Below are 14,594 nucleotides of genomic sequence, written 5' to 3' on the forward strand. Positions count from 1 at the left end.
GGATTTAATACTTTTACACTAAATTTTTGAGGTTTAGTTTGTAGAAAATACTACTAGTTACCAATATTAATCGACAATCATTAGGGAAAATTTTGACGACATCATCATTATCATCAAACACCATTCCTCAGCTTCACGAAGCTATGGATGATCAATGATCATGGAAGCCGCCAAAGTCTACTCATCACCCACAATTCAATTGTACAACAATATCAGTCCACTCATCATATAGATTATAGACCCGATCGATGACGATCAACACCATCCTCTAATTGCATATTTGGACCATATCCACCAAAGCCAAAATGGTACGCACACTCTTATATCTCCCAAGCACCTTTACCATGCTTTCAAACACCATGTCACCCTCAAAACCCAAATGAAGCAACTTAATTAACACCACAAAATGAGCAACAAAATCACATTAATACAAAATAACTACTACAGTATATATATATATATAACAAGCATGTGAAAGAAAAAGAAATAGTTATTACAGTGATCATTACTCTTGTTTATTTCGAAACTTAAAAAAAAAGTTGATGTTTTATATTGGATGTATTGAATGTCACCTATGAATTATTGGCAAACCAAAGCATTGACCAAAAGCAGTCCTAAACCGGATTTTCAAACCCAAACCAAAAAACTAAAAAAGAGAGAAAAACCGGAAACCTGTTCAGCCTGTAAACCACTGCCAAAAAAGGACCAACAACATTATGTTAATTTTTCTTATTATAAAGTTTTAATATTATTATTATAATACAAATTATAGTTACAGAAAGAGAAAATAAAAAAAATGTTTAGTATATTATAAATAAAAAGATTGGTCCTCTAAAAATGGGTCTGAAATGTTCCCTCACACGTCTCCTTCTATCTATCTTCTTCTCCAATTAAACTAAAACTAAAACTGTCTCTCGCCGGCGGTAACTTTTTCCGGCGACGAAACTTTTCTCCTCCGCCGTGTTTCCTAAACTTTTACCCTCAGTTTCAATGACGCTTTACCGCTAAAAAAAAAAAAAAAAATCTCCCTTCTTCTTCTTCTTCCTCCGATCATCTCGAGCTCTTCGTTTTTATGTGATTGATTGAGTGATTCGATCGACGACACTGATTCATCTCCTTCGTCGCTTTGTGATTTGTGATAACTTCTTCTTCATCCCCGATGTTGGATCTTAACCTCGACGCCGATTCACCTGATTCGACTCAGTACGGTGACTCGTACTTAGATCGGCAAACATCAGACGGCTCCGGCGGGAATCGTTTAGAAGAATCCGGTACATCGACGTCCTCCGTTATCAATGCCGACGGTGACGAAGACTCTTGCTCTAATACTCGTGCCTTCACTCTCAGTTTCGATATTTTAAAAGTCGGAACCGGCGGAGACGAAACCCCCGTCGCCGGAGTTACTACTAAGGAGTTTTTCCGGTGACCGGAGACTGTGGACATCTGCGAGATTTCCAAGGATCGAGCTCTAGAAGCTGGATTGATCTTTCTTTCGACGGAGAAACGAAATTAGCTGCTCCGTCTCCGGTTCCGGTTCCGGTACCGACTCCGGCGCCGGTTCCGGCTCAGGTGAAGAAGAGTAGGAGAGGACCAAGGTCGAGAAGTTCACAGTATAGAGGAGTCACTTTCTATAGAAGAACTGGTCGCTGGGAATCACATATTTGGGATTGTGGCAAACAAGTCTATTTAGGTAACTTTTCAAAAAAATTGGTTTCTTGATTAGAATCAAGATTTGATTTGTTGTGTTTATAACTTTGTTTTCTTGGATTCAACGTAGGTGGTTTCGATACTGCTCATGCTGCAGCTAGGTATATTTTTTTGGATTGTGTTTGTTCATCTCATCAGCTTTGTTTCGGGTTTTTATTTTGATAAATGTTGTTGTAATACGCAGAGCTTATGATCGAGCTGCGATCAAATTTAGAGGTGTTGATGCTGATATCAACTTTACTCTTGGTGATTATGAGGAAGATATGAAACAGGTTTGTAGATACTATAAGTTTTTAATATATTATTGCAAAGGTTTTGTTTTGGTTTGGTTTGGTTTAACTTTTTTTTATGTAGGTACAAAACTTGAGTAAGGAAGAGTTTGTGCATATACTACGTCGTCAGAGCACGGGGTTCTCGCGGGGGAGTTCAAAGTATCGAGGGGTTACATTACATAAATGTGGGAGATGGGAAGCTAGGATGGGTCAGTTTCTTGGTAAAAAGTGAGCAGTTTTTTTTTTTTTTTTTTTTTTTTTTTGTCTTTTTGATATGTTTTCAATAATTTAGAAAAAGGGGATGGATATAAGTGTTTTTGTCTTTGAAAATGAGACTAGAGGAATGAGTAATGAACCTCAAAAAAAGAGTTAAGCTGAATGCTTAGCAATGGTGATTTTAAGATGCTTGAATTGCAGGTATATATACCTTGGGCTGTTCGACAGCGAAGTAGAAGCTGCAAGGTCCTTAAATGATCTTAAATCTTACCTTGTTTGCCAGAAAACCTCTTAGAAAGAGACCTTTCCTTTTGCTCTCAAAATCCAACATGGGTAAACTCTATTACTGAACACAATGTTTTGGAAACAGGGCTTATGACAAGGCTGCAATCAACACCAATGGTAGGGAAGCAGTCACAAACTTTGATATGAGTTCATACCAAAATGAGATTAACTCTCAGGCCAATAACGAAGGTAATCAATTTCGTATGAAAAAACTTTCATTTTCAATCTATAAAAACGGTTCTGATTCTGATTGTTTTAATCTATATGAAGGTGGCCATGAGAAACTCGATCTCAACTTGGGAATGTCTCTTTCTCCTGGAAATGCACCAAAGCAAAACGGGAGGCTCTTTCATTTCCCTTCTAATACTTATGAAACGCAGCGTGGAGTTAGCTTGAGGGTAAAAACTTCAAAATATCAATCTCTACTAATCAATCAGTGTGTTTCAAAACGTTACTAATTGTGTCTTTAAAACAACCTGTAGATGGATAACGAGTTTATGGGAAAGCCTGTGAATACACCTATTCCGTATGGATCCTCGGACCATCGGGTTTACTGGAACGGAGCATGCCCGAGTTATAATAATCCCGTTGAGGTAAAAAGATATAGAATCTCTTAAATAAACACAACACAATTGCAACAAACAGAGACAATGTGAGATAATGTTTGTTTGTTATTTCCAGGGAAGAGCAACAGAAAAGAGATGTGAAGCTGAAGGGATGATGAGTAACTGGGGATGGCAGAGACCGGGGCAAACAAGCACGGTGCAACAGCAGCCTCCTGGACCACAACCACCACCACCATTGTTCTCAGTTGCAGCAGCATCATCAGGATTCTCACATTTCCGGCCTCAACCTCCCAATGACAATGCAACTCGTGGTTACTTTTATCCACAACCTTAACTTACAAAGGAGGGGACATATGAGAGAGTTTTTAGCCTCTACTATAGTTTAGTCCCCTTAATTTGTCATTTGGGTAGATTTTGACATACAATGATCTGATTTTTTTTTTTCCAAATTTAGTGAAAAAAATTTGGTTTTTTTTTTTTGATGGGGGAGAGAAATGTGTGTGTTTTGTGGTAATATGAAAAGTCATTATCATATAATGTGGTTTGTTTATGTGAAGATATGTGTTTCTTAGTAAGAGGGACTCTTGAAACTTGGAAGGTACAATTTGTGAATATAGATATAGTACTGTACTAAAAAAATATGATGATGAGGATTTTGTCATTTAATGTGGGGTTTGATATAGACATATATAATTTAATAACACTGTTGAAAAGAACAGTAAAGAGAGATAGTGATAGGATAATATAAGGATGTGACAATTTTGGCTGCCTCTTCGGAACCCCGAAACGATTTGGCGAAAGCACTACATTCCTATTTGTGTGTGTATTCCGGATATAGAGCCAAATATAATATAAGTAACTTATTCTTATAGTCACGTGTGGAATACAGTAGTTAACTGTTTGGAGGAGTCATGTGAGAGAGTTTTTATCCACCCAAATGACAAATGACATTGTATTTGACAAATGTGTCAAAATCTACCCAAATGACAAATTAAGGGGACTAAACTATAGTAGAGGCTAAAAACTCTCTCATATGTCCCCTCCTTTGTAAGTTAAGGTTGTGGATACAGTAGTTAACTATTTTTTTTATCCGCTACAACACTATTACTAATTTTTGTTACGAAACAGATCTAATGTAACATCGAGAATAGAAGAGGAAAACAAGATGAAATGTTCTAAATAATTTTTTCTTTTGAAGGATATATTTGTATTAGTCAACAAAAATTTAAAGATATTTTGTTGTGATAGTTGTTATACCAATTGTCAAGCTGAAAGCAAAACAAGAGAGAGATTCCCAATCTCTCCTGTTCTGTCAAATCAAATCTCTAAGTCTATCTACCGTTCGGGGTAATGTAAAATGATATTCATTCAGTAGGATGTGATGTCTTTGGTTATAAAAAAAGAGAAGAAAAAAAGATGTGATGTCTTAAGAAACTAAATTATTATTCCAAAAATGGTCCTTTCCTATGAGAGGCTATGACTCGTATCCTATGCCTTTATCAGTAAATCTAAAAACTCACATGTTTCTTTAAACAATATTATTATTATCCTTCTTTTAGAATAAAACAGGAATACCACTATCTTCACTTGACCATTGATCGAACAAAGAATTGTTCTTATGAAGTTATGATGTGCATGTGGAGTCACATACTGACATTCACATTAAAAGGATTAGTCTGTCGCTAATTTCTTAAGAAGATCACTACTCTATTGTGTTTGTTCGGCTATATTTGGGCTAGCTCAATTATGAATGAACCAGCAAAGTTTAATGGTTTAATGGTTTAATTTAATTATAATTGACGTTTTGTTGTATGTTTCGTCGTTTTATGTTTCTAATACAGTTTTTTACAAGTTTTTCAATTTTATTCTTTTAACTTATTAATTAATGATATCAAATAATAAAATACACTAATTATGATAAATAGAAAAATTAAATACAGAGTATTTTTTTAATATGTATGAAAAATTTTTAAACGACAACTAATTTGAAACGGAAAAAAATATGGTTAAATCGTGTAATACCAAAATTTTTATTTTATATTTCACGGTCTTTCAAATCTAACTTAAAAATGTTTGGATTTTATTTTATTAATATCTCGATAATTTGAAGTGGAATGGGATGTTTTTTAACCTAGTACTCTAACTAGGATTATAAAAACAAATCCAATAGATGGTAGCACTATCCATAAAAAGTTAAAGCACATAAACCTTAAATGACTAAATGAGGGTAATACAAAAGTACTATAGTAAGAAGAATCCATCCAAACCATAGAAGGGCGTGAATTGTGTGGACACGACAAAATCTGATAGCACAGATTGTAACAACGTTTTCTACGCTCAAGCAAATTGGGGCCAAGTAAAAAGAAACAGATAAGGACTAGTTTCTATCAAATTAAATACGCTGAGTAAATGACCAGTTTCTGAGCAGACCGGGTACTAAATATACATCGATGGGAGATTTATTATTGAGCATGTACTAGTATGAAATTGCGTAGGGTATATAAGGTAGTCAGCAGGAGGAACAAAGGCAACAAATGCATAAAAGGAAAATAAATACGAATGATGACCTACATTGTCGGAAGAATCCTAAATATAAACAATTGTATTTTTCTAGTGGCACAAAATGAGACAACGTGAGACGATTGTGAAAAACATAATGGGTCCAATCCTTAAAAACAAATTATTATTTATTGTGTAATCGAATCAAAGAGGAGGAGGTGTCTCTTGCAAATTTATAAAATATCTTGCATTAAACTAATATAGGATTTTGTTAGTGTAATAGAATACTAAGAAAAAAACAACCCATCTCACTTTGTTTACTAATTCATATGTTTTGCCAGAACACAAAAGCACATTTAGTGTTATTTAATTAGTGATTATCTTAACTGTTTTGGCATGATCCATGTTAATTAGTCAACTAATTAGTTTGGTTTTGATATGCAAATTTTGAGAGAAAGACAAATCTTATGAAACCTTCTAAAAATCCATATTTGACATTTTTAAAACCAAAAGGAAATGTTATAAAATTCATAAACCAATAAAAACCTTCCTAGAGCTTTTTTTACAACCACCTTTCTAAGTAACCAGAAGAGGATTCAAGGGACCAGACTGATGATGGTTATCAGTCACAGACCAAAGGCAGACCAAGAAGCTCACTGATTCTGACAAATGGTGTTCAAATCCTGAACGTCCCATTGTAACCGGGGATCCAATTTGCTGACCCAAAAAGTTTCTCGTTTTGGAGTCTGTTTCGAGTTTGGATCTCATTACTCATCATCAACCCATCCCAGTGACCATTTAGATTAGGCAAGGCCAGGTTTCTAGACAGTATGTTATTGCCTTGAGATTGATCTATAAGCCTTGATGCCATTCCCAGTGAATCAGTGAATCGACAGTTTTGATGTGTAGATATCGCATCATACATGTTTGGACTCTGCATTACTGCTTGTTGGTGTTGTTGGAGCTTTGCCGCGTTTCCAAACATGTTTGGTGACTGCTGATATGGATTACCTAGTGATGCTGAATCAGCAAACCGATGATTTCCTACAAATAAAGAGAACAAAAGTTTCTATTTATCAAGCAGCAACATATGTGATACATCATAAGAACCCAATCAACTTTATAGAACTATAAACTACCTGAAATACCATTGAAAATCTGATGTTCTATCCCATTTGAGGAGAAGCCTGGAGGAGGAGGTCGACTTGGAACTGAAAATCCAGGTGGTGCCGAAATCGGACTTCTTGGAACAGCTACAAGACAAAACAAAGGATTGATTAAGATTACACAATGCATCAATCCCAATAATTTATAGGCACTCTGGCGGACATGCTTGTAAGACGTGCCTAAGAAAATATCCGAGAAGCATAATATTTCCGTAACCAAGAAACACATAAATCCAAACAGTGAGACGTGCCAAATACAAGAGCCATATATTCAGTTTCAACACCTAACATACTGATACGCTTGAACTAGCACATGATATCACAAAAATATTTCTTGATCAGGACTAGAAAGTGTTTGAAAATCCAAATTTACGACCATCAACTCGAAATTTCCAGTTTGTTGCAGCATAAGTACGCACATGAGATAAGAATATATAAACTACATAGAAGGCTAGAAGCTAATGGTTAGAAGGATGAGAAATCAACACTCACAAGTAGGGTTATAGGATGAGGGCAGAGTGGACCTTTGTGTGACATAATCTATTCCCTTGAGATAACCGGATGAAAGACCATTATACGTCCCCAACATACCCATATTGGCACTCTGTCGTTCTGAAGAATTCTTGTATAAGTCACTGCCAGGTGGGATCTGGTTGAAGGAGTTATAAGAAGCAAAAGCTTGATCCTTTGAATTCTCTTGCCTTGCAAAAGAAAACCGGGATTGGCAATCCTCAACTTTACTGGAACTGGCTAGCTTAAGAGATCTGGCCTCTTCGTTACTTTCCCCATATACCTTTGCAAAGTTATGAGGTGAAGTTAAGTATTCATCAAGATCTAAAGACATTATATCTGCAATTATTCTTTCATCCATTTCATCCCTAGAATTTTCTTGTGACTCAACTAAACACTTTCCAAATGGCTGTGTGTCCTTTGCTTTGTCAGGAAACATAATAGAATGGTCAAGACTGCCGTTCAAATGATTGGGCTTACTAAGTGGCATCTCGGTATATCCATGTAAGATGGGTGCTACATTACTTCCTCTGCTTTCAGAATAGGAGGATCCACACACAGTCTTGGTTTCATCATGCTCAACCTTATACTGGGATGAACAAGGCTGCATACAATTTAACGTGCGTAGTAAACCATTGGGCTGAACTTCTGGATCCTTGAGTCTTTGTCTATTGAACAATGATATATCATCCTCAGCTTCAGGATACCGATCTGTTACCAACTGAGACGTCAAAGCAGTACCTGCATTAACTTCTGCTCTCAAGACAACAACGTCATTTGTGTCAGTTCTACCAGACTTCCGTAATGGCTGAACTTCTCTAGGCTCATTGACACAACGCTGTACATGGTCTTGGGACACTTCTGTATGAGACGACTTTACAGAAGCATGATTGAGATGAGAATTGTCAGATCTTGTTGTTATAACACTATTTGCAGCCACTGACACAGCATCGCTGCATACACTCTGTAATCTTCTGTTAGTCATTTTGTGTCCATTAGACACCATGGATTTACAAGGCTGAGAAGTATGTTCTGGAAAGTCTGTGCAATCCGACTGCTCACTAATAGCTCTACTATTATCCACACTGGCAGAGACTAATTCCCTACTATTAGTGATCTGGGTCCTATTAGACAAGGACAGCTCAGGAAAATCAGTTTGACCATCTAATAGGTTTTGAGGTTTCAAAGCATTTCTATGCGCAGTATGATTATCCTCTAATGCTGGCTTCTTTAATTCATCACTGTGAGATGAAGACATCTGTGAGGGATTTGTTGCAACTGCAGATGGAACTGTAGCAGATTTCTCTCTTAAGGGTTCCCTAGAAGATGGTGTACTCGGTACTGAAGACTGGCTTGAGGAATGCATTCCCCTGAAAAACCGTTAGAAGTTTCTCAGACAAAGCAGGTACACCAATTGAAAAAAAAAACTATCATAAGAATTCAGTGTACCACAAGGCTCCGGCAGGAAGGGTAACAGACTGACTGTTGCTGTCATTTGGAGGAGAACTTTTAGCGACAGTATGTGCATTCTGCATAGGAGAAAAGGGCGAAAAAGAAAGAAACCAAAAGCAGAATATATCATACATAAACACATCTAGTTCTCATATAGTATAACAGCATATGAAAATACTGACAGCAGAAACAATTTCAAGAGGCTTCAGGAAGAGCGAGCAACTTACATTCAAAACAACTTTTGGAATTTTTCTTGTGCTAGACTCATTATCAACATACTCATCAACTGGTGGAGGTAACATGCTCCCTGAGCGCCGCATATAATTATCCCTCCAACCAGTAATTTCTTGAACCATTCTCCTATTGATACAGCAAGAGAATCAGATAACCACCAACGAAGCACAACATATAGAGCAGAAGAAAGAACTGATGCAATATCAAATCTCTTCCAAGCCTCATAATAGATGAAAGCTAAAAGAAAACCAGCTAGTGAACAAGTTCACATCTACATCTACAAATATGTATTAAGGTCAATTAAATTATACTTCACCAACAGAGCCCACTACCAGCATTACCGAAAGAAATAAACACAATCTATTTCATTTAACTGAGAAGGCAAAGGATAATCAAGATAATTGACGTTAATTTACCTCATGTGCACTGATATGGTCTCATCTTTTGTGAAACTATCCTCTTGGGCACCAAACTCATGCAAATAAAGGCATTCGGCATTGGTGCAAGGCTGCAGAAACAAAAAGGCATCCATGAAACACAATTGGATTTGTATTTAAGTATTTAAAGGGAACTAGTGAGCGAATGCAAGAAAATATCAGATTACCATGTTTCTCAACCACGCATGACAATACTTCATGGTCCCAAAACATGCCCTAATGCCATCCAAAAAATATTAGAAGTTGAACCACAGAATCCACAACCTACATAACTAATTTTGAAAAAACGGAAACATCACATACTTCAAATTTCTACCATCCAAAATAAATCCATGTACTGATCGGATACATCGAATTGCTTCGTCCTCTTTGGAGTAAGTAATATATCTGGGAAATTTTAGTTTTGGGGAGAAAAAGAAATGATGATGTTAGTTCAATGAAGTTTGTTAAAGCAAACATGTCTAACAGACCACAAAAAGAAGGGAGGTTCTGCTTAGCTATATTGAATCAAAAATATTTAGTTCATCCTAGATACCACTATCAGAATATGAAAGGAAATTCGGATACATACACACTGCAAGTATTGTTTGGAAATTGTTGGACAGCCCCAGCTGCAGTCCGAGACATTGCTACTTTAACGACTTTTCCATATTGACCAAAGTATTCTCTTCGCTGAAAAAGCTGCGTACATAAAAACCAGATTAATGAGATGAAAACGGTAAATTTTTTTCAAAGTAAATGTGAGTGCCAAGGAGATAAGTTAGGCTGTTTAAAATTACATCTTCATCTGCCAGATCAAAAGGCAAGCTCATAACGTAAACCAAATTTCTCTGGATGACTCTCACACCAGTTAGATCTTTCTTTCCCTCTGAAGGTTTAGACTTCACCTTCTGTGACTTTTTCCGGTCATTGTTAAGTTCAGCAAACAACCTGGTGAATTATCAGAAAAGAAAAAAGGAGGAAAAGTTTTTTACAGGTTTAACAGAAGCAAAAATAAAAAGGCTTGCTTTCAGCTTCAGCACTACCTTTCACAGTTGAATGTCATCCCAACAATCTTTTCCTTATCATAAGGGGTACGACATGCAGGACAGCGACCCTCTGTCTTATCTTTCTCAGCCATCTCTATAATATGATGCCAACACCAAACACATATCTGCACAAAGCACAGGTATTTACATTAAAAAAAAGGTGACAGATTATATATCACCACAGTGGCACAATGAATAAATCAAACATAAACGAACAGGTAAACAAGATAAGAATGGGTAATGTCAGTCTTAAACATCGATAATAACAAAGGATGCATTCTTAGATACCAATGTAGGCCAACCAAGATGAAACAGTTAAAAAGAAAAAGATCTAAAAGACAACAAATCATGGTCCTTTCCAACAGAACACAGTTCCACAGAGGCATGTGTAAATAATATATACGCCAGACAGAGTTAAACAGAAGCTCAAATTCTTTTCATAACTCTATGGTGCTTAAACTCAAAAACAATATGCAAAAAAGAACCAAACTGCTCATAGCAAATTGCACTGAAAGTAACACCCTCAAAGAAACATAAATGATTTCAGACTAACAAACCAAGAACACAAAACACATTCTTCTTAAACAGTGACAAAGAAACAAAGTCTGGTGGTAAGACACATATGAAGGGGTAGGTTGTTATCTAACCTGATTGCCACATTTACAAGGTTTAAGATGTTGATCAGTCAAGTCCATCTCCTCAGCACAGAGAGGACAAGTCTTTTCTCCTTTCTCATTCATCATTTACCTAATTAAAGATTTAATAAACAATTATTAGAATCAGAACATAAAAAACCCACAATTTTTCCAATTAATTAAAAAAAAAAAAAGAGATAAAACTAAAGCAACTATAGACTCTTAAGTCCATAAGTCTGAAAACAAAATCCCTAAACCAAAAACACAAAAAAGGAACAATTTTTTTTTTTTTTTTTTTTTTGTGGTTCCAACTCTCAGAGAAACCTTGAAAAGATTATTAACAGCAATGTAAAACCTTAACCACTCCAAATTCCGACGAGAGACTCTCTTAGAGAAGAAGACAAAAAAAAACTGAGAATTTGGTGGAGGAAATTGTGAGTCCGTACCTTTGGTATCAACGAAACAAAAACCCTAATCCGTACGTTAGGGTTTGAGGAAACGCGAATTGGAGAATTCGGTGGTGAGATACGAGAGAGAGAGTAAGCGACGGTGTTGTTTGCGGAAGAAGGAGAAGAAGAGATTGAGAGAGAGAGGAGAATCGAAGATTTTGAGGAAGAGACGGGAAAAAAAAAAAAAACTGGTTTTAAAAAAACTCTTTCTTCTCTGTGTGTGTGTGTGTGTGGCTAAACCTTTGTTCGCCATGTAAGACTTTGTAGAATAAAGAAGAGAATCAAGAGATTGATGAGAGATATCGGTAGACAAAGAGAATGAGGAAGAAGAAAAGATTAGGTTATTGTTCCATAAGAATACATATTACAATGTAGGCTAAAGTCTATATATATCAAGGGAAAATTAGGGCTACACCCTCTACCAACCGATCGTATAAGTGATAGGGACAAGGAGAGAGATAGAACTAATCCCAACGGTGATAGTGACCCGTCCTAGTCTCCTTAAACACAACATAACCCGTGACTCCACTTGTTCCTCCTCTCTAACGGCTACAAGCGACATTCTAGATCCTTCTCATGGGCCTAAGGAGAGCAGGCCTCCTCATTGTCTTTACACACTTACATGACTCGGCCTTATTGCTTGGTTGTACGGACGGCCCCATAATTGTACGGACGGCCATGGCTGCCTTAGGCTTATTCTCTTGATCAATACTCCCCCTCAAGCTTAGCCGAGTGAAATGGCTAAGCTTGGAACCCGTGAAGCAGCACCTCATTAAAAACCTTGACTTAGAAAACCTCATGGGACAAAACCAAGTCAAGGGAAAAAGAGTGTGCTGTCCACGGATTAGGGACGCTTGATCATGGCCGTGTAATGTCTACAAGTCCAAGTTTGCTGTAGATGTGATCACAAACCTTGGAGCTTGCAGACTTGGTGAAGATGTCAGCTAGCTGATCTTGACTCCTTGTGTGGCATGGTAACACCACTCCTTCTTCAATCTTCTCTCTCACCTTGTGGCAATCGCTTTCTATGTGCTTGGTCCTCTCATGAAAGACTGAGTTTGTGGCAATGTGGATAGCCGCTTCATTGTCGCAGTGCATGGTCATGGGCTGCTTTGTCTCGATGCCCAAGTCCTTGAGTAGGCCCTTCAGCCATGTCATCTCGTTAGTGAGCTTCCTCATAGCTCTATACTCGGCCTCGGCGCTAGAGCATGAAACCACCTTTTGTTTCTTAGACCTCCATGTAACCAAGTTGCCTCCAACAAACGTGCAGTACCCAGTGGTGGATCTCCTATCCAGCGTGTCGCCATTGTAATCCGCATCACAATAGCCAACGATTTCGGTGTTGTCATTCTTGCCCATCCAAATACCTTGACCCGGACTGCCCTTGAGATAGCTTAGGATCCTTTCGACTTGACTCCATTGGTACTTGCTTGGTGCCTTCATATGTTGGCTAACCTGATTCACAGCATAGGATATGTCAGGTCGTGTGATAGTAAGGTATATCAGCTTACCTACAAGCCGGCGGTAGCGTGTGACGTCTAAGAATGGCTCGTCCATTGGTTCCTTAGGTCGGCCTTCTTTTGCCCGTAAGCTCTCCCCCTTTCGCTTGAGCTGGTAATCTTCATCAAGGGGCGTAGCAACCGGAGACACACCAAGCTTGCCAGTTTCCTCTAACAAGTCAAGAGTAAACTTGCGTTGTGAGAGGAAGAGTCCTTCCGGTGAGCGACAAATCTCAATACCAAGAAAGTATTTGAGTTCCCCAAGGTCCTTGATGTCAAATACTGACTTGAGAGAGTCCTTGGTGTCCTGAATGGCCGCCTTATCATCACCAGTCACGATGATGTCGTCGACGTATATGAGCACCACCACCCAACCAATAGAGGTGCGACGCGTGAAGAGAGTATGATCAGCCTCCGATCGCGTAAAACCATCAGTCTTGAGAGTGGAGCTTAGTTTGTGGTACCACGCTCGTGGGGACTGCTTAAGGCCATAGATGGCCTTACGTAGCCTCAAGACTTTTCCGGGTGTAACCATGTCTTCAAGGCCGGGAGGAGGCGTCATGTACACTTCTTCATCAAGTTCACCTTGAAGGAAGGCGTTCTTCACATCCATCTGCCATAAGTCCCATGAGAGGTTGACAGCAAGAGACAGCACAACCCGAACCGTATGGAGCTTGGCCACGGGTGCAAAGGTGTCCGTGTAGTCCGCGCCATAGGTTTGGGTGAAGCCACGGGCCACTAACCTGGCTTTATGCCGTTCAATGTCACCATTGCTCAAATACTTTATGGTAAACACCCATTTGGAGCTCACTGCCCGCTTGCCTTGAGGAAGATCCGATTCGTCCCACGTATGATTCCGGATCATGGTGCCAGTTTCATTCTTGACCGCATCTAACCAAACTTGATGTTCCTTAGCTTCATCATATGTCTGCGGGATCCAATTGGCGTCCACTTGGCCGAAGAAAGCTTGGTGATCAGCAGGTAACAGCTCAAGGGAACAAACGGACTGAATGGGATGAGCGACAGCTTGGCTGTTGTAATAGACACGCTTGTTCTTCCAAGTGGAGGGATCTGATCGAGGTCTGGTGCTCCGACGCAGGACTGGTGCCGGAAGTGGATCCACGCTAGGCAACACGGTGGACGTACCGTCCGTAGGAGCCGTCTCCGTGTTTTCCTCGGTAGAGGCCGCCGCCGGAGCATGCGTGTCCGTTGTAGGGCCAGAGACGGGAACACCGGTTATGGGTAGGCCAGACCCGAGAGATTCACCATCTTGGGCTGAACCATTGTCATTTGCATCTCCTTGGTCAGACCCACCATCGGTAGAATTTTGACTTAGTGTTGGCCGCACGGCACCCGTTGGTGGAGATGGGTTGCCAAGGTGATCAAGAAGGAACCGTAGACTCGAAGCTCGGTCATTAGGTGAGTGAGAGAGATCTTTAAGGCTGTTCCAATCCCTCTTGTCATGGTAGCCCACATGTTCTAGAAACCGGACGTCTCGAGAGACATATAGTCGACTTGTGGCCGGATCATAACATTTGTACCCCTTTTGTGTGGTGGAGTAGCCAATGAACATACACTTTGTACTTTTGGCATCCAGCTTACTCCTTTGTTCTCCTGGTACTAACACAAAACAAACACA

At 38.8% G+C, this 14,594-nt stretch overlaps 1 protein-coding gene and 1 pseudogene across 3 annotated transcripts; one reads left to right on the top strand and one right to left on the bottom strand.

The window, feature by feature from the left end:
- Positions 1-1,021: 1,021 nt before the first annotated feature.
- Positions 1,022-3,621, top strand: LOC104750039 (ethylene-responsive transcription factor RAP2-7-like; annotated as a pseudogene). Its single transcript, XR_015584367.1, has 9 exons — positions 1,022-1,690; positions 1,778-1,808; positions 1,892-1,979; positions 2,062-2,207; positions 2,397-2,441; positions 2,566-2,669; positions 2,751-2,878; positions 2,963-3,073; positions 3,162-3,621. The product of XR_015584367.1 is annotated as an ethylene-responsive transcription factor RAP2-7-like (transcript).
- A 2,369-nt stretch (positions 3,622-5,990) lies between these two features.
- Positions 5,991-11,859, bottom strand: LOC104700672 (uncharacterized). 2 transcript variants are annotated; one of them, XM_087491599.1, is made up of 13 exons: positions 11,454-11,859; positions 11,020-11,119; positions 10,370-10,497; positions 10,124-10,274; positions 9,916-10,025; positions 9,648-9,731; positions 9,512-9,560; positions 9,324-9,415; positions 8,901-9,033; positions 8,671-8,750; positions 7,204-8,591; positions 6,685-6,798; positions 5,991-6,589 (listed from the first exon to the last, which is right to left on the bottom strand). In XM_087491599.1, exons 2-13 carry the CDS (start codon positions 11,113-11,115, stop codon positions 6,222-6,224), a joined length of 2,793 nt encoding a protein of 930 aa, XP_087347725.1. In that variant the 5' UTR covers positions 11,116-11,119; positions 11,454-11,859; the 3' UTR covers positions 5,991-6,221. The 2 variants fall into 2 exon arrangements, with proteins under 2 accessions (XP_087347725.1, XP_087347726.1); XM_087491600.1 differs by having other exon boundaries at positions 11,490-11,708.
- Positions 11,860-14,594: the final 2,735 nt, after the last annotated feature.

Source organism: Camelina sativa, chromosome 16 (assembly GCF_030686135.1).
Source record: "Camelina sativa cultivar CO46 ecotype springtype chromosome 16, ASM3068613v1".
Classification (NCBI taxonomy): Eukaryota; Viridiplantae; Streptophyta; class Magnoliopsida; order Brassicales; family Brassicaceae; genus Camelina; species Camelina sativa.

Bases quoted from the DNA above. Each gene is read 5' to 3' on its own strand.
- LOC104700672 (XM_087491599.1), bottom strand. From the start codon at position 11,115: ATGATGAATGAGAAAGGAGAAAAGACTTGTCCTCTCTGTGCTGAGGAG. The intron at 9,416-9,511 runs GTAATCTGATAT...TTGTTTCTGCAG, and splicing joins ATGCGTGGTTGAGAAACATG to CCTTGCACCAATGCCGAATG. The intron at 8,592-8,670 runs GTACACTGAATT...ACGGTTTTTCAG, and splicing joins CTTCCTGCCGGAGCCTTGTG to GGGAATGCATTCCTCAAGCC.